This window comes from Medicago sativa, chromosome 4, assembly GCF_051527215.1.
Source record: "Medicago sativa cultivar Bolivia chromosome 4, Bolivia_mono, whole genome shotgun sequence".
Taxonomy (NCBI): Eukaryota; Viridiplantae; Streptophyta; class Magnoliopsida; order Fabales; family Fabaceae; genus Medicago; species Medicago sativa.
Window position 1 is genome coordinate 12,218,371 of NC_140752.1, and position 19,969 is coordinate 12,238,339.

Below are 19,969 nucleotides of genomic sequence, written 5' to 3' on the forward strand. Positions count from 1 at the left end.
TTCAAAAAATTGACTCGGAAACACAGGCCAAGAAAGAACCCAAAAGGACACCCACCTAAATCAAGAAATCATCCTCAAGTTCTACATAGCACTGGAGTCAAATAGAAACTTACACAAATTTGCAAAAACAAAAACTCAAACCGACCCCACTTCCAATGACTAGAGCCATCAACTAAATTTCGAACAATTCAATGCATAGCTTCACCACCGTTTCAAACAAATTGTAAAATCCAACAATCGTCCTTTCAAACAATGACTTCACCATTTCCAACAACCCAACCTAAAACATATTGTTGCATCAAAGGGCCAGCATTAGGCACACCCTTCTAAATAAAAGAATATGAGCCCTAAGTCACAACTACTCCACTATTAAGAGAGTTTACATGCATACTTTCCCCGCAACATTTTGGCACCAAATGCTAGCATCTCAAGCCTGTAACGATTAATTTATTGTCATCAAACCAAGCATCATTCATAGTTGGGATGTCCTGGATGGCTAGAACTCAAATAACCTACGGAAGAGTTAAGGTATCACATTTGACCATATGCTTGCATTGGTCACCATTATCATCATAATCACCACCACCACAAAAAAGTCATCTTGAAGGCAATCACTGAGTCATAAGCATCACAGAATAAACTGGAATAGCCTTAATGATAGATCTAAACAAAGTGACTCCCAACAAAAGATAACTGTTATCCTATAAAGTTTATCAAAAGCTGCAAGATGTTAAGTTGTTTCACATAAACCACAAGGTTTTTTCATAGGTTATCATTGACAAAATTAGAGAACAGCTTATAGAGAGTTGCTTCATAAGATTGGCCTAATACTCTGACAAGTATTGACTGACACAAATAGAAATCCAAATAAACTATTCAACCCAAACTCAAATTTAGTATCACATGATTCTCTTATATGAACTATGCTTTTTGGAAAGAAAAAAAAATCTTACATAAACAATTTAAAAATAAAAATAACTCAGTTCTGTGCCATTCCATTCATTATTTATATCGTTACAAAGTCTAAAATAAGGATGAAAATTAAATAAATGCCCATATTATTACAAAAGGATGAGTAAACAATCAATGATTCAAGTCTAAATCCTAGATACATAATGTTAAAGCTAACTTAAGAAAGACATCCACTAGGGGGGATCAATATATCATGTATACTTTCCTAACAGTAACACTCTGCTCCAGCAGCAAACCAATGTTGCGACCAATTTAAGACAGCATGATTCTTCGTATACCATTCTAATATACATCATTCCACCTACATATATGTACAAGCTAGGTTGTAGCCTGATGAAATTGTACAAAACCTTTGACACATTGACCACTATTCAGCCATTTGAACATGTCAAATTCATCAATTCTGGTTATTCTTTCTCTTGTCTTGACATAGCTAGAAGCAGCTTAGTCTCAGTAAGGTTTAGGCTATAATTTAACTCAAGTGCTAGTTTCAGTTTAGCTTGCTGTAGTCGATTCTTTGGATTTTTCTGTCATTGTGTCCTTATCAGAGTTGCTTGTCTCACCTGTCTGTGTTTGACTAGTTTGTGGCTGACTTGGAACCTGAGAATCGGAAACAATGCCAAGAACAACCAGCACAGACCTGGAAAAAAAATAAAATCAGAATCGATATTGGCAGCACGGTGAAAAACATTGCTTTCCCCTGCCCAAACCAAAACAAATTTTAAATGCAGAAGTAATGTATAAAACTTCCACCTTTAAAATGGAATAAATATAGAAGGGGAAAGGAACAGTAAAATTAACGGCATTTTTGTGCCGAGTGATTAATGAACCTGGGAAGTGAAGATTGTATATCTGGCTGGCTAGCATGAGCAATCAATGGTGCCTTCAGTGCAGCAATTCTATTTAATGCAGCTTCCAGTTGTGGTGGAGGTAGCTGAACAGAAGCAGACACCACCAGAAACACATTAGAACATAATTTTTAAACGATATGAGAGCTTCACAAAGACCACCCAGAAATCATGAAAGCAAGTTGAGAAAGAATAGAGCAGAAGGAAATATTCCCAAGAAATTTAAAAAAAAAACATAAGGATATTCAAAAGTATAGATTTTCTTTCTGTCGTTTTAGGCTCCCTTCTGCCACAAGTTTTTGTACCAAATGAGCAGCAAGATGTTCTAAAAACTAATTGAAAGCATTAGTTGACATCGACTCGATCATTAAACAAGATCAGTTTATGTGTTTAAGAAGTTAATAACCTGAATTACCTTTTTTTAATTTGTTTATACAATATACACTTCACAAATCCTTTATATTATACATAAGTCAGACATTAGAATCTCTCAATACCCGAAAATCAATTCTCTAACAGCAGCCATATTCATCTAACAGCAATTCTCCCCACTCCAAAAGAATATACAAATATTCATCTAACAGCATATCCATCGAGTTGCATCCAAATTGGTGCTACTGGTGTTAAACAGAATACTAATCCCAATGAATGCCCAAGTCATTTAACAGTATATTTATGTTTCTTTACTGTTGACAGTAAAAATTCTTTGTTTAAATTATTTTTAATTCTGACAGATATCATGTCAGCACGTAGATACATCTTACATGGTAATAATAACTGATATTTGCATCCTTCAATAAATAGTTCATTCGTTATACAAAATAAGTATATGTGAAGGTGGAGTGTTGAACTAAGCCAATAAAAACTTACTGAGAACATCATATTATGGAGACTAGAGCACAGGAACATGCAAACACCAAACAGTTAAAAATGATAATAAGTGCCCAACAAATGTTAATACCTGAAGCAAAACGCCAAATGATTGAGGTTTTGTCAATTGCAAACACTTCAAGAATCCCACCCACAACTTTGGGTATTTCCATACCTACAACAACACATTTAGTCATGCATATGTACACTGAACAGCTGAGTGGATTATCAAATACAAAATTGATCAAATAATCACCTGCTTCTTTACAAGACGAGCAAGAATCCCCATGATAAAGTCCACCTGTAGAAATTTAACCAAGTCAATTTTTTTTTTGCAAATATATAAAATTTAATATCAAGCAAAAAAAAAAAACATATAACAAGGAATGATAGTAGATTTTTTTGGAAAATAAGGAAATAATTCAATTGTCAATGACAAGAAAAGTAGCTTTGAGGGATCTATATGGGCGTGCAAAACTGATCTATACACTAAGAAATCATTACTAATAACATTCCTAAATTCTGTCGCACAACACTAATCAAATAAGTTTTTATTGATTATTACATTTCCTTGTACAAGTGAGCTTCTTACCAGTGTTGGAAAAGCACCTATTGCTTGTAACACTGTACGCATGAACAGTAAAGGGAGAGGAATTTGCTCAACCTGCAGGGAAGAGCATTTATTGTATGAGATCAAACTATATTGAATATCCTTTCCAATAATTATATAAAGCAATTCCCACATAACATACCAATTGATTCAAAACTTTGGCAAGAACTTCTTGAGTAAAAGTTTGTCGCTGCTCAAAGCAAGCATTGCACGCATCAGTTACCTGCATGTAGACACTTCAGTTATGCAAAATGTATCTTGATTTCTTGAATAAGCATGATGCACTAACCCAATCATCATAAGTGCACTACCTTTTTTAAGGGAATTCCATCTCTTTCAGTATCAATTCCATGAATAGCAATTAATACTTCAGCTGGTGTAAGCACTGGACCAGATTGTGATGATCCCTGTATAAGAAATTTGCAATTAATTTAATTTAATAACTAAAAATGTGTTCATGGTTCAGAACAATATTTTTCTTATTAGAAAGTTATCTCATAAAACCTGCAGCTACAAGCGCTAAATTTCACATGGGTGTAATGCTAATCCTAACAAAAGCAAGTTTTATATAGTACACCGTGAAATACTGTTTTTGCATACTACAGTACATTGGAATGAAAACTTCAGTCTTAAAAATCCAAATAATAAGACAGAAGCCTTGTTTCATTCCTCTCTACTGCACTTTGTTCTTTTTAAAATATTCAAACCTTATTCTAAATCAAAGTTGTTAGGTGAAAACATATGAATAGTTTTATATCTAACAGTTATTTATCACAGTTTTTCACTTTGCCTTTGTATATCTTGAGAAGTTTTTACAATTTCCAAAACTACATAGCTTACAATCCTAGAATCCAAAACTTGGTTCTAACCCTACTTAACCTTTGAAAAGTGAAAAAAGTCTTTGTAGGTTCCACATGAATTAGCAACTCTGATTTTTTGCTAAACAGGAGTGAAGCATACCTGCAGTATGCGACCAAGTGCTCCTTGGAACTTCTCCGGAGGCAGGTTAACAATGTTTGGAAAAACCGCCATTACCTATTAAAGGATTGTTAAAAACATATTTGCCAAATGAAAAACAAGATATTTCAAGATAATTTGAAAGTAAACACAAAAAAAATGTCTGACAAACAATTCTTACATGAGTCGTTAATGATACTTCACATTACAATTCTTTCTTGATTTGAATTCACATTATAATTATATACTGATAATTATATACTGAAAGTCTAAAACAGTTAAATTCATATCCAAATGAAAAGAAAAAATAGGAAGTACCTCATCTTTCAGTAGGAATGGCAATATTGGAATAAGAATCTCTGCATCCTGTAAAGGACCAACCAGGTATTAGGCGGAATACTGAGTTTTCACTACAAAACTTGAACGGGAAATTTTAGCATACCTTAAGTTTTGAATCATGTAACCTTTTCACGGCAACTATTAAATCCTTAGAAGGGATCGTACCATCAGTAAGTGTATGCAACACCTGACATGGCCAATGTAAAAATATCAATACTCAATATGTTACCAAGAGATTCTCACAAAAAATTATATGGTAAAACAGAATTCAATATATTTCTGATAATTTCAACATTCGCGAAAAATTATAAGGTAAAACGGTAAACCTGCATTAGGAGATTCTCACTTCCATTTGGGGGATCCGATATAATTTCAAGGAGATCCGAAGATGAACCCAATGTACGCACTAGTATGGGAATCTGACGATGAATAGCCTGCACCATACAATTAACGAGATAAACCCTGTGACCAAAAACAAATACTTAATAATATTCACTAGAATACAATATATCAAAATCTGAAACCTGCTTTGCTGCTTTTGATGTGCTTCTATAGATGACAAATATTTCGCGAAAGAGAGAGTGTTTCTGTCATCACAAAACATCAATATAAGGTACTTTTGATCAAACAATTAAAACAAGTTACAGAACATGCAAAATATAGAAGAATCTGTCACATATATGTAAATTATTTTATAATATCTTGATTGGATCTCCAACTCAGATCATTTCATAGGACTGATCTCCATATTTTCTTATATATCTTGATATATTTCCTTATGTATGAAGAGTTTTTTAATTTAGTATAGAATTTAATAGCGTATTAGAATTTAGGATTTTGGCCACAACCCCAAAAGTTAGTCTAAGATATGAGGAAAGCCTACTAGATTGGTCTGCGTATGTCTACTAGTACAAAACCCCAAGAGTTAGGCTCTTAGACTGGTCTGCGTATGTCCATATATATTATATATCATGATTTGATTCCTTTTATAATCAAATTAAAAGTCTACTAGTACAAATATGATAAGTGCTATTTACATAATACCCAACATATAATTCACATCATATCAAAATAATTTTATTTTTATTTACTTTTACTCCTACAATAACCGAAGGACTAACCCCTATAATCTCAACTGGATATTACCAGGAAATAACACAATACCTTTGTGCACAAAGCAAAAAACAATGACATGCCCCTCTGAGCCTCAGAAACAGAAAGTGGCGAGGTGCCCTCAGATGTGCTTGATTGCCGATTATCTGAGACATCCTTAGTACTGCCACTCAAAGACAACGGTTCATTTGTAACCTTTTCAACATCAGATCCCTGAAAAGGAAAAGAGAAAAAGAAAATTAGTATATCTAGTTCAACAAAAATGTGGCAAAATCCCGCTGTCAATAGACTCTAATCAGAAAAGATAAAAGTAAATTCACAAAAATGTGAATACCTTTTGTGAATCAGCAATGGACCCTTCAGCATCAGTAGCTTCAGAAGCATCACTACTCATCACTGAGAACACCATTTCCTTTGCAAAATCTTCTATTTCCTTAGAAATTGATGATAAAGGATAAAGTTTGTTTGCTACCTGCAAGAAGAGCTGAAAGTAAGACATGTGTTTTTATCCAGTCATTTATATTCTTCAACAGGAAATTATGCTTAAGTACCAGGCGTATTGCTTTCATCCGCACTTCTTCCAAGTGATGCACTGCACTCTTTCAATGAAAAATTATAAAAGGATCAAAGAACAGTTAGTTAGACACAGAAATTTACTAATGCTAAGGGAAGCAAGGTTTGAAAACACAGGTCCTAAAAAAATTCAAGGAACACAGATGTTTAATATAAAAGGTATGAGAAAAACCTGTAAAGCAATTTTCAAACAAGTTTCTCGAATGGGAGGCCTTAGAAGAATCAAACTCCATACAGCACTTAGACCTTGAGTAACTCTATCCACATTCAATGTGTGTGATTCCTTTTCAATTTTATCCCCATTTCCAGGAGAGCACATGTTCTCTAAAATCTTTAAAACTGATTTTGGTAAATAAGGAGATTCACCAAGCAGTTTACTTAATGATTTATCCGATGGTGGAAAAGAATCTCTAAGTGCTTCTGCCTGCATTAGAAGTGAAACAAAGCTCAACTTTGGCCTTGCAAATGGACAAACAAGAAACAAATAAAAAAATAATAATAAATAAATACAGACCACTGTTAGGAGGAATGTTTCATATACAGAAGCTGCAGTTGTGGAAGAAAAGAAGTCAGGCTCCACTTCAGCTTCACCAAATAACCTGTAGAGGACACGCAATGTCAACTCATGTCCCTGACACACAAGGCAAACATTGTCAGCATCTGTGGATTATTAACAAATGCAGATGGCACATAATAGTTGCCAACTTACAGTTTATTTAAACATTAGTGTCTTTAAATAGTTCATTAACAACACAATGATTGGATTTACTAGTTAACATGTTCAAAACAATAGATGAACTGAGTGAAAGCATCATATATTGTTAGCTCTACAAACGACAGCGTTCATTATAGTACATGGCATACCAACCAAATAAATTTAAACAGGTTCTTTTTAGATTTTAAGCATAAAGCGTGGCACACATTTCTATCTTGACAAAACAAAACATGTATTACAAATGAACCCATAAGAATAACAAGACTCAATTATAACAAGGTCAGCCCCCCAAGTCGGGAGTTGAAAAAAATAAATCCTATTTTTCTAAAGAGACCTACATTTTCAAAGTTGGTTCTTGTCTTCTTGATTAATTTTGAAATGCGTGTGTGTGTGTTTACTCTCCAATTTTAAGGAAAAACAATTAAAGGTGGTTTAGCATGATATCTTAATTTAAATAAATTAAAATGATGAGACATGTTAATTTAGAGTAAAGAAATATATAAAGATAATATACATTGCTTTCTTTCTTTCAATTAGTTCCGAGGTTAGGTGAAAAGAGTTCACTTCACTGTATTAGTCATGCCAAAGCTAATAGAAAGAAAAATTGGTATGAAGCATTAATTAACACATAGGGCAAGCGCTTACCTCATGACCTGAGTAGTCAATCAAAATATGCTTTTGCAACAATTTCCACGGGTCTAATTCCAAAGGAAACTGCATGACGAATGATAAAAGAAAAGAAAAAAGAAAAATAGTTACATTCCACTCGTTAAAAGCATTTATCTAGAACGAAAAAGAAAAACTGAGTGTGATAGAACCCTGAGTTCCTGTACATGTGTTGGCCCAATTGTTGGGCCCAATCCACACAAGCACAACCTCTAGAAGCCTGTAGAAGCTGTGGGAATACAAATGGTTATAATAATTAATGGAATTTAGGCAGAATTGCAGTTATTGAAGAGAGGGAAGCCTAGAGGGTCAGTCATTAAAAAGAGAATTTCAGTTATAAAAGAGGGGAGAGTCTAGAGGTGAGGCATTCAGAAAGTTTGTTAAGAATTGTTTAGGAGAGAAGTTCTCTCTGGTCTAGGAGCTTAGCTCTGGTAGGAGTTCTCAGAACTCTGGTTTATCTTTTCAACTTTCTGTTTTAATCTTTGTAAGAGCTTTGAGCTCATCACTTTCCAGTTAAATAAATACAGTTTTGCTTTCAAATTTCGGGGTTCTATCATTGGTCCGACCTACCGGATATTCGAGAGCTAGTGATACCGAATGCCACCAAAAATGTCTGAAAGAGTTGATGCTTTAGAGGAGAGAATTTCTGCGTTGGAAGGATCTGTGCAGAACATGTTCGATGAATTTCGTCAAACCATTTTGGCGGAATTTGCGAAGCTGATGAATCGACCTACGCCAGAGACACCAGAAGCATCTTCAGTGAAGGATTCAGCGGATGAATTCAAGATGGCGGTGAAGAAGGTCGAACTGCCGGCGTTCAACGGAGACGATCCAGTGGGATGGATCACACGTGCAGAAACATACTTTGAAGTACAAGGTACGACGGAGGAAGTGAAGGTCCGTTTGGCAAAACTGAGTATGGAGGGAACCACCATCCATTGGTTCAATCTCTTACGCGAGACAGAGGACAACCTCACATGGTTGAAATTGAAGCAAGCTTTGATTGATAGATATGGAGGGAGGAGTAGTGACAATCTATTTGAGGAATTGAAGGATCTCAAACAAACAGGAGATGTGGAGGATTACATCTCAGAATTTGAGTATGTTTCTTCTCAAGTCAATCGTCTCCCTGAAGAACAATATCTAGGGTATTTTTTGGGAGGCCTCAAACCTGAGATTCGATTGAAGGTGAGAACCTTCAATCCCATGACACGGCTTCAGGCGATGAGGGTGGCGCGTGATATTGAGACAGAATTGCGAGGATCTCTGATTCCTCGGAGCGGTGGAAGAAACTGGGTTCGTGATGGAAAAGGGAACGGGTCAACTGACTTTGGATCCGGGTCAAATAAAAAAGGGGGGAACGGGTCAAATTTTGATCCTGGTCCAAATCGTAATGGATTGACAATTAGGTCCACTGAATCATCCCAAAACAAAGGTAATCAACCTGATTCAAACTCAAATCAAACTGTGACCCCAAATGCAAATCTGTCAAGGCACACCGGAGACGATGGACGAAGGGGGAACGGTGACTGCAATAGAGGAACCAAACACCTTCCATATTCTGAGTTAATGGATCGCAAAGCACGAGGGTTGTGTTTCCGTTGTGGAGAACGCTACAATCCTCTGCATCAGTGCGCAGAAAAACAGTTCCGGTTGGTAATTTTGAGCGATGACGAAACGGTGAATGACGCAGGGGAGGTCATAGCCATTGAATTGCAGGAAGGTGATGAAGTACCAGCCTTGGAATACAATTCTATGGCACTGTGTGGGCTAAAAGACAGAAGTAGAATCCAGAGCTCTTTCTCTAAACTTTTATACCTTGAAGGTACGGTGAAAGGAAAGTCGGTGACGGTCCTTATTGACACCGGAGCCAGTCATAATCTCATATCGCTTCAAATGGTATCAAATCTGCAAATTCCGATAGACACTAGTAAGGCAGCAAGTGTGAAATTCGGGAATGGAGGTCGTGTTGCTGTTGTGGGGAAGGGTGAGGGTTTGCAAATTCAATTTGGAAAATTTTCTACCATGGTTGAAGCCTATGTCTTGGAGTTAGAAGACATTGATATTGTGTTGGGAGTGACTTGGTTGCAGAGGTTTGGCAAAGTAAACTTTGATTGGAAGGAGAGGGAAATTAGTTTCAATTGGGAAGGAAAAAGGGTGAAGTTGCAGGGCCATCTTTTTAGTGATAAGAAAATTATAAGGGAAAAACAACTTAACATGGCAATTGTGGACACTTTACAGTCAGGAAAAGTCACGAGGTGGGAAGGAAACAGAGAAATTATAACTTGGGAACTTGGAATTTTGAAGAAAAATCAAGGTCTTAATGCTAGCCTTGAGGACAAGGCAAGGTTTGAAGGAGGAGGTATTGATAGAACCCTGAGTTCCTGTACATGTGTTGGCCCAATTGTTGGGCCCAATCCACACAAGCACAACCTCTAGAAGCCTGTAGAAGCTGTGGGAATACAAATGGTTATAATAATTAATGGAATTTAGGCAGAATTGCAGTTATTGAAGAGAGGGAAGCCTAGAGGGTCAGTCATTAAAAAGAGAATTTCAGTTATAAAAGAGGGGAGAGTCTAGAGGTGAGGCATTCAGAAAGTTTGTTAAGAATTGTTTAGGAGAGAAGTTCTCTCTGGTCTAGGAGCTTAGCTCTGGTAGGAGTTCTCAGAACTCTGGTTTATCTTTTCAACTTTCTGTTTTAATCTTTGTAAGAGCTTTGAGCTCATCACTTTCCAGTTAAATAAATACAGTTTTGCTTTCAAATTTCGGGGTTCTATCAGAGTGTAAGCACGGAGACATGATAAGCATGCATTCGACTAGGGATGGAAATTTATATCCTAATTGCATCAAATTCAGATCTGTGAAACAGGTAATAAGAAAAAAATAATGTTTGAAGTAATGGATCGTTGTAGACCAGATAGTTTAAGCATGAGGCAATATAAAATCTTGATTAATAAAAGAAAAGATATTCGGAGGGGAAATTCTGAAGATCACATGTTCTTATAGCTCTACAATCATAACCCCTAAAAAAACTAAGCCTTAATGACACAAATCTCCACAATTTGATGAAATTTTACTTACCATCTCATCTTAGTGGGTGTACATGATTGTGTGTGAAATAAAAGAGTGGTGTTTGAAAAATATTTTGGTATTACTATATGTCTGATAAAAATGTAAAATAGGACAGGCTAGTGTGATTTCTGAAAGTAAAAGACAGGTCATATCAGCAAACCTCGGGTAAATGTAGTTAATAGTTTCCTACTAGAGATAAATGTATCTAAATAGAAGGGAACATCAGAAGCTAAAGGTCAGTAGAAGTTTTATCAACACAGTTACAGAATACAACAAAGAATATACAGAGTGGGACTACCAGGCTTTTAAAAAAGTCTTGAACATACAAATTCCTATATCAAGCACTTAACCTCATTTGTCATTGCACAGCTGAAATGAAAAAACCTGACATTCTTGATAAGTTAGAATTTTCACCTCGACTCCTAAATAAGCAAGTATCGAAAATCGAACTTTTGAGCCTCCAGCTACAGATATTTGCTTATATGCATCAATGATGCGCATAAAGCATGATGTTTGCAAATGATCCCTTTGTTCATCTGCAAGATCAACAACTGGAGCAATCATCTTTGGCAATACTAGACGAGAAGGCAACACAACTGAAGTAGCTGTTGAGGACACCAAGCTATTGACATCTGGAGCAACTGCTTTTGGGCTCAGCTCTTCAGATTTATCTGCCGACATTGATGGAACTAAGTTCGAGGGTGACCTATTATCTAAACTTGTAGCTTGCTCTTGACTGGCATCTTCTATTTGCATATCAGTGGAAGCCAATGAGGGAGCAGCCAAAGTTTCTGACAATGCATCATTTCGACCAAAAGAATCCAGGCCAGGGATTCCACTCTCTAAGTTGCCTACATCATCTATGTCAGGAGGCAGAGATGTGCTGACATTCTCCACTCCAGGTATACAAGTATCAGAAGATGGAAAATCAGTAGGGGATGGTGCATTTTGAGATGAAAGAATCATGCCAGAATGGATAACACTACTATCTACTCCAGTTGAAGAAATTTCTTCGTCCCCTTGAGATTTCTACAATATTTGTGTACATCAAAGTTTTAGTCAAAGGATAACTTTAAGAAATAAACAATAAAAACGTAAAGTGTAAAAACAAACAAAAAAATACCAAATACATAAATTATACCACTAAATCATTGGACACTGATTGATGAGCATCAAGAAGTGAAGCAACAGGTGGAAAAGTACTAGAAAGTGACATAACACCAGCCACAAATGATTGTGGATATTTAGCCTTGTCTTGAGAACCAAATATACTAATGTCATGCAACTGTTCATCTCCGTCAGCATTAGGGCAATTTGGAGGTAGATAACGCATATTTGCCATCACCACCTCAGCTAATAAGTCAGCAGAAATATTTGAGATAAGAATTTCCAAAGACGCAACAGCCATTTCACCTTGAGCAACCAAAGCACCAAACATGGCAACAAGCTGCTGTACAGGCCCGTTATCCACATCTTTTGAAAATGCTGGTACAGTCGAATGAGTGTCATTTTGTGTGTTAGCAGTACATTCATCTAACTCCTTTTTAGGTGTTTTTAAACCATCAGTTGTTGTTCTAACACGTTTTCCAGGAACATCTGCATCTTCAGCTAAATCACTGCCATTTTGTGATCCTGATCGTTTTCGTCCCAAATTAACGTGCCCTGAATCAAACGAACTTCCTGCAGTATCCTCTTCCTGTAAAATGTGGTCATCAATAATTGAAAAGAAACACCTGATATTTCAGTGTATAAACGTACTGATGTCATACTATAGTTAAATAATTTGTGTAAGATTTCTTTTGGCCCACAAGTTTTATTAAACTTTATCAGAAAGAAAGATAATAACTAGTACACTAAAATAAGTAATATAATAAAACTTAACAAATTATCCATGAAAATTCATTTGTATTATCACACAGACATGACCCAACTGTGTTTGTAAAATTTAAAATTAATACTTTTGATTCTAAAATATCTATTGGCAATTCATTTGTATGATCACAGTCATGACCCCATTTATAACGCCAGAATCAGCCTCAGTTATATAAAAATATAACTAAATTTTACTACATTATCCATTATGGAAAATATTGTATTCCAGTAATTTTAAGAAAATTATTAATGCCGTCAATTATAATATATTACGGCCCCTTTAATGCACTTTCCAAGTTCAAATAACTGGAGATAAAAATAGACAAAAAATAAAATGTAAGAAAACGTGATCTTGATTTTCTAAAGCAACAAATAAAATGAAACAACCTCTCAAAAAAAAAAAGAAATAGAACTATTCTCTATCGAAAAAATGGCAGATATTTAGAAATGGAGTGAGTACTGCCAATCCCTTCAACATACAAACAAAACAATTTTAAACAATAAATGCATCTATTCAGTCACATCAGTAATATTTCATCCAGCATATAAACCACCTTCATATTCATATATACACAACTCAAATAAAATATATAACAAACAGAAAAATAAAAATATATCCAACAGATTGTACTGGTTACCTTGATAATAACTGGTTGATAATCCTCCTCTCTCTGTAATATACTTCCGTTACTTGCAGAGATTGGATGGAACACCTGATCTGCCTTCCCTTCAGACTGCATCTCCTTCAAGGCACCTGCCAAACGATCTCTCCACTTCAAAGGAAAAACAAGAAAAATATCAGTTTTCTATGGTCTCGTTTATAAAGTTTATAAGCCTCATTTAAGGAAAAAGTAATAAGATTGAAAGCATCTATTTTGATATTTTTAAGCTCTCCCTTTTCATAAACAATCAACTTTATAGTTTAAACAAGGAAATGGGCAATCCAAAGTGCATTGACTTTTACCCACACATAATATAATGCCACAAATTTTCAGTCTACTACAATGTATATTTCATTTGAGACAACTAATGCATTGTTACACATTTACAAATAAAAGAGTTGGTTCTCCAACTTCAAGATAAATACTTTGCAAATATTACACATTTACAAATAAAAGAGTTGGTTCTCCAACTTCAAAATAAATACTTTACAAAACGAGTCTAATTGTTGGTTTATCCTTATTTGTCAGCCATTGTAAGCCAGTTGGGTTGTAGCGGGCTGGAGGCAGGGTAGGTCAGGTTGCCTGAATATTGGGTTGTGGTAGGTTAGAGTCAAGGTAGGACATGTTGATTCATAATTTTATAATGTATTTCTTTTCTCAAGGTTTTTAAAGGCCCAAACCTAATGTTTTTTCGTGTCTGATTTCTATCATTCACATGAATATCATCTTCAACTTTCATCTTCAATTTCAAATGCAGGAACCCACCCATGATATGATTCACTGTTCTCTTCCAACCCTCCCCCCACAATTGCACCCACAACAGCAAGAAAAGTAGGGCTTTGCCAGAGTTAAGGACACAATACTTTTGTGAATAATCTATACTATATATAAAGAAAATAGCCCCTTTTAGAAAGATTTTGGGCTGTTTTTTTTTGTTATTCCAATTATATCCTTAAGCAAATTTTCGTATGATAATGTTATATTGTTGGTGTTATTAAAAAAGATTAAGAATTTTTGTTATATTTGTTATATTATTGTTGTCATTGAAAAAGATAAATATTTGTTGAGTTTGTTACATTTCAAAGTCACAAATATGTATACCTTTTTTTTACCAAAGATATCTATATCAAAAAATTTATATAAAATATCGTTTGTAATTTACACGCAAAATTTTTATAAAATATAGTTGATAATCTACACGCGTTAGCACAATAAAAGAGCGGAAAGACGGGCACAGTGCCCGTCTTTCCGCTAGTTATGATTATGATTTTGGGCTTCAGAATTGGATAGCAAACGGGTTAAGTCTTTTTTTTTATATGATGGATGGTCTTTTAAATGACAACTAAAAATCCTGCACAGTGCCCAAAACTCCTGCTTATATCCTACCTGACTGTACAACAAATGAACCTCAATTAGCATACCATTGATTCACTCATGAATACCCTAAGTGTCTACCCTATTAATTCCTAACAATTTATTGTCATTCATCAAATGGTTTAGAAGACTCCAATGTTATAAATGGTGTATGGCAGTTCATGGCAGCAAGCCAAAAATGTTCCATGAAAATATTGAGGATGCATTGTGCCCTATGGGAGCAGAAGTATGGTGATTACAATAAAAATATTGCAAACGACAAAATGCAATTAAAAACCTGTTGGATATAATAAAATGAATCTTAAGTGTTATATAACTCAAAATTTATGCACAAAAAGTTCAAATGGAAATCAGCCAATAAAAAAGAGACGAGAGAGAGAGAGAGAGAGAGGAGGAAAAATAATCAGACAGTGGTAACTGGTAACCGATTTCGGGATATTTTCATAATAACAAGCATTTTCCATACATAAAAGGATAAAATTATATAAAAATATGTAGCTGTTTATCAACAACAAAAGCCTTTTCTCTGGGTGGGGTTGGCAAATATGAAGCTGTTCATGATATAAAATTGAAGAAATTTTTAAAAGTAGACACATACCAAAAAATAGATAAAATAATGAAAACTAGAACTCAACAACAAGATTAAACAATCAAGGTATCAAGAACATCTTGGTTTGTCAGAAATACCGGGGCAGCACTTGGATGTGTACATTCTGTGCACGTAAGAAAGGCCTTCTTTAGAGCAAGATGTGCTGCAGACACACAGACCCCATTGACAACAGAGGTTGAGGGTTCCAAACTGAGCAAAACGGGCAAGATGCGTCCATAGAATGCAGGCCTTTCAATTGCAATGGCTGAAAGGCTGGGAATAAACCAGAGAGGAAGTTAATAGTCATAAAGTAGCATTTGAGCAATAGATTTTTACAGTGTAAACAGTAATCAGTAATTGCAAGCAATAAAAAAAAAATCTAACAATTTAACAATCCTTGAATTAGTGTCAAACATTGCAAAATAAAAATTTGTTTTTCTTTCAACCAAAACCTGGTCAGTTTTTTTCTCTTTGCATGACTTTGTACCGATGAACAAGTTTGAAAGGCTAAGATGAGCAAGCAAATACTGATTATCTATTTATCATGCATGTTTCATCAGGATGTGAAAACATAATATTCTCTGTGTGCACATGTAATGGGGGTAAGAGCAAATATTAGTCATCTGATAATTACGCATTTGTCAACAGGATAACAACACAAGTCATGTGACTGCTAAGCAGGCATTTTGGGCAGAAAATGAACAGTAAAAGAATTGATTGAACACCTTTTAATTAGCACAGTGTTCACAGTGTGTGTGTGTGTGAGAGAGAGAGAGTGAGAGAGAGAGAGTGAGAGAGAGAGAGAGAGTGAGAGAGAGAGAGAGAGAGAGCAAGAGGTGAGCAAATATTTAGATCATGAGGCCATGAAAGAAAAGACGCATACCTTTTAATTAGCACAATGATTACTGAGTTACCAAGAGACTTGACAGTTGGAAATCTGAGTTGATCAAGCAAGAGACCCAAACTATTACTGGCTTCCATTGACATATCTCCAATGTTAAGTACAGGATGATCCCGCCTCAGCCATGATATATTAAATACCGGTCGTTTTCCTACACAAAAAACATGAGAACCCATGTAAGCAGGTGATTTGAGGCTTACAATAACAACAGATTGGCACAAACTGTTTTAAAAGACTGGTGATATTATCTAACCAAACTTGAAACAATACCTTGATGAGAATTGGGTTCTGCGGAACCATTAGGATCAAGTGTGTAAAGACGAATAACTGCTTCAACAAATTTAAGTGCCAGCAGCTTTGCTCCACCCCTCCCATTCTTTTAAGCAAGTTATAAAGTACAACCATCAGACAATATACAAAAGCAAGTGATTTCATATTATCAAGAGAGCAATTACTTACTTGAAATGCTATTGAGTATACTTTTTCTTTGAATTTAACCATCCACTCCCATGCAGATTCAACAGCACTGTCTAAATCACTAGAAAATAGACCCTGTAATAAAATAAAACCAGGAAAGGAAATGCCCATATCTTAAAATGTATATGTATGATAACATGAAAGCAATAGCTATTGGATAAGATTAGAGACAACTGCTATAAGAATTAAAATTTTCAAAGTTTATGTTCAAATACATGCTAGCATTTTCTTACTATGTTCCTCATTTTTCCGCGGAGAAATTGAGGCATGAATAGTATATTTGCTTTATCCCCCCCTACATAAGATGTCTAATTTATGTATTGTAAGTTGCAAAGATAACAAACCCAAGAAAAACTATGTGGGTATAATGATACCTTCCCTGACTTCTAATTTTTCACAAATCGTCATTCACAAATTCAATGTTCAACTCCAAATCAAACGTTTCAAATTCACTCACCTTTCCAACACTCACATACTGTTATAATGATACCCTCCCTGACTTCTAATTTTTCTCAAATCGTCATTCACAAATTCAATGTTCAACTCCAAATCAAACGTTTCAAATTCACTCACCTTTCCAACACTTGCATACTGTCAATAATGACACCTTCCCTGACTTCTAACTTTTCTCAAATCGTCATTCACAAATTCAATGTTCAACTCCAAATAAAACGTTTCAAATTCACTCACCTTTCCAACACTCACATACTGTCAATAAAATCAAATGTATACAAGTGTGTGAATAAAATAAAGTAAAACCTAGCAACCCTAACATATTATATTGCATATGCATTAATTTCAACAAGTTGGGAGAGTTGGCAACATGACCCTCTCTCAGGAAAGAATCCGGGTTCGATTCTTGGAGTTGCCCATTTGGGAGGTAGCTCAGTCCTAGTTAAAAAAATCAGATGTCTCACTACTTGAGGATTAGTCCCATCAACAATCACACCATCTACCACATCAACAATCACACCATACACAACATAACATTAAAACTTGCATAATTACGATCACATCCATCATCAAGATTGTTCCAAGTTCCAACACCAATCAACTGAACCATTAATTGTTCAGAATTAAGAAAAAAACAAATTACCTGAATCGCAATTTTCTCAAGTGTGGAACGAAACAAACGGATTCCACAAAGTATAGCTTGGCGAACAACAGCCGGTGTATCATCATCCAATACATCAATCAACACAGGCACAATATCAGGCAAGAATTCCGTGTTCTTCAATCCAATTTCACCAATCATTCTTCAACCAAAGAAAACAAAAAATCAAATCTAAATTTCACATCAAAATTCAACTACAATAAATAATCAAAGTTTCAAATCAAAATTCACCTAAAAAAACACAAAATTGAAGTATCCATCAAAATTCAACTGCAACAATCAATGCAGTCAATAATCAAAGTGCCACATCAAAATTCAACTAAAAAGTTCAAATAAAACGTACTCAGTGACGAATTTGCGAACAGGACTGAACTGATCGGAAAGAAAATCGAAAACCGGAGGGAGGAATTCAGTGAGAAGAACAGGATCTTCTTGAGGAAGTTCATTTTTCAATCTGCGCAATGATTCAATCTTTGAAGGTATATCACTGGCTAATTTCGCTGAATGCACAAGACTCGCGAGTTTTTCGCGCGAAGTCACAGCCATGGCTTTTCCAACCATGGAAGCAGAGAAGAATGAGAATAAAAAGCCCTAATTTAGGAGAATTTGCATTGAAATTGCGAGCGAAAGAGGAATTAGGGTTTATGAAGAAGAGGGAGAAGAGGATTTGTTTGAAAACGTGAAACGCATGAGTGAATGTGTTTACTGTTGTCGTTTCGTTGAGAGAATCGGGTCGGGTTTGTTGGATTGCAACATGGGTCAAGTTTTTATGGATGAATATATTTTTTTTCGCAAGATTTATGGATGAATATGATTACATGATATTCAGATGAGATTTTCTTGAGGATAATAGTATCAAATCTTGGTTGTAAAAGTTTTTCTTACAAGAAATATGACATCAATTGTTAATATTTCTATTAATAATAATAATTTGCAGAAATTGTTTGTGTTGAGTAAGAGACACGATAACAAAAAAATATTGATATTAGAATGTAGGAGAGTATGATGTGTATGCTGACAAACAATGAGAGTGTATGCGGATAGGGTAGCCTGCATAAGCTGCTATCTCTAGTTGATACGACTACATTATTTTAGACTGGTTAATGACAGGGTGGGTTGACCCGTTTTGTCATCCTTAATTTTAAGGCTAATTTCATGTTTGGAATGTGGTTATGGATGAAAAAAATGCGCGCGAGAAAGAAAGGAAATCAATATCAATCCGAACATTCACTAAAACTATATAGTAATGGTTGTAATATGCATAGAGGAAAATTTAATCCTCTTATCAATAAAATTAAACATTAGGAAAAAAAAATTAAGCCTTAGGACTTTGTAAGCTTAAGAGTTGTGATCATAAGATGTCTCGGATGTTATTTATTTAACTAAAAGAAACTCTTAGGTTTTGAAGTGGCAAAAGCTCACTCCACACCTCTCTCTTTATTCTTACAAAGGTTCTTTCAAGTGATTAAATATATCTTTCTCTCATTGTTCTTGCTTCACCACCAATAGAATTTACATTACATATCATAATTTTCATATGATTACATAAACCCTTAGGTAAAGAAAGCAACTTATATCATAGTGGAAATAACATGGATTATAGTCTATATAAGGGTACAACGACTAGCAAATGAAAGATTATTTTTCTTCCAACGATTAAGTTTCTTCAAAATTTGTCAAAAAAAAAAAAGTTTCTTCAAAACTTTACCTTGGACATAGTTAAAATAAAGAAAGCAACTCATATCATAGTGGAAATAGCATAGATTATAGTCTATATAAGGGTAGAACGACTAGCAAATGAAAAATTATTTTCCTTCCAACGATTAAGTTTCTTCAAAACTTTACCTTGGACATAGTTAAAAATTTGCATCTTGGATATGCCCACAACATTTGGAAGACCAAAGTAATTACAAATGTTGTTCGCATATTTCATAGAAAACTAGTGAAGAATTTGATAGGGGTGTTTCATTCATAGCTACATATTTTTTTTTTTAAATTAGTTTAGTGGTTGAGACTCACACATTTTAAGTTCATTTTTATGAAGAAACTCTTCTTTTTTTTTTTTTTATAAAATAAAGAAACTTTTTATAATGTTCTCAATATACTTGCAAAAAATCATTTAAAAATACATAATGGCTTAACATCAAAGACAAAATCCACAAGTAAGAAAATTTTGTAGAAACTAAAAAAACTATTAAAATTAATTAAAGACTAAATTTAAAATGTTTGTATTTATACGAATTAA

The 19,969-nt window shown here is 34.8% G+C and overlaps 2 protein-coding genes across 2 annotated transcripts; one reads left to right on the top strand and one right to left on the bottom strand.

The window, feature by feature from the left end:
• Positions 1-961: 961 nt before the first annotated feature.
• Positions 962-18,414, bottom strand: ESP4 (HEAT repeat-containing protein). The gene is made up of 27 exons (XM_085758746.1): positions 18,068-18,414; positions 17,707-17,866; positions 16,593-16,685; positions 16,404-16,509; positions 16,116-16,284; positions 15,331-15,505; positions 13,246-13,380; positions 11,877-12,431; positions 11,150-11,764; positions 7,643-7,711; positions 6,797-6,913; positions 6,455-6,706; positions 6,261-6,308; positions 6,044-6,181; positions 5,761-5,922; positions 5,121-5,183; positions 4,923-5,030; positions 4,700-4,783; positions 4,576-4,623; positions 4,261-4,335; positions 3,612-3,707; positions 3,443-3,523; positions 3,283-3,354; positions 2,947-2,991; positions 2,782-2,865; positions 1,803-1,906; positions 962-1,612 (listed from the first exon to the last, which is right to left on the bottom strand). Exons 1-27 carry the CDS (start codon positions 18,283-18,285, stop codon positions 1,468-1,470), a joined length of 4,017 nt encoding a protein of 1,338 aa, XP_085614872.1. The 5' UTR covers positions 18,286-18,414; the 3' UTR covers positions 962-1,467.
• LOC146926378 (uncharacterized) lies at positions 7,813-10,426 on the top strand. The gene has a single exon (XM_085758747.1). It carries the CDS (start codon positions 8,261-8,263, stop codon positions 10,100-10,102), a length of 1,842 nt encoding a protein of 613 aa, XP_085614873.1. The 5' UTR covers positions 7,813-8,260; the 3' UTR covers positions 10,103-10,426.
• Positions 18,415-19,969: the final 1,555 nt, after the last annotated feature.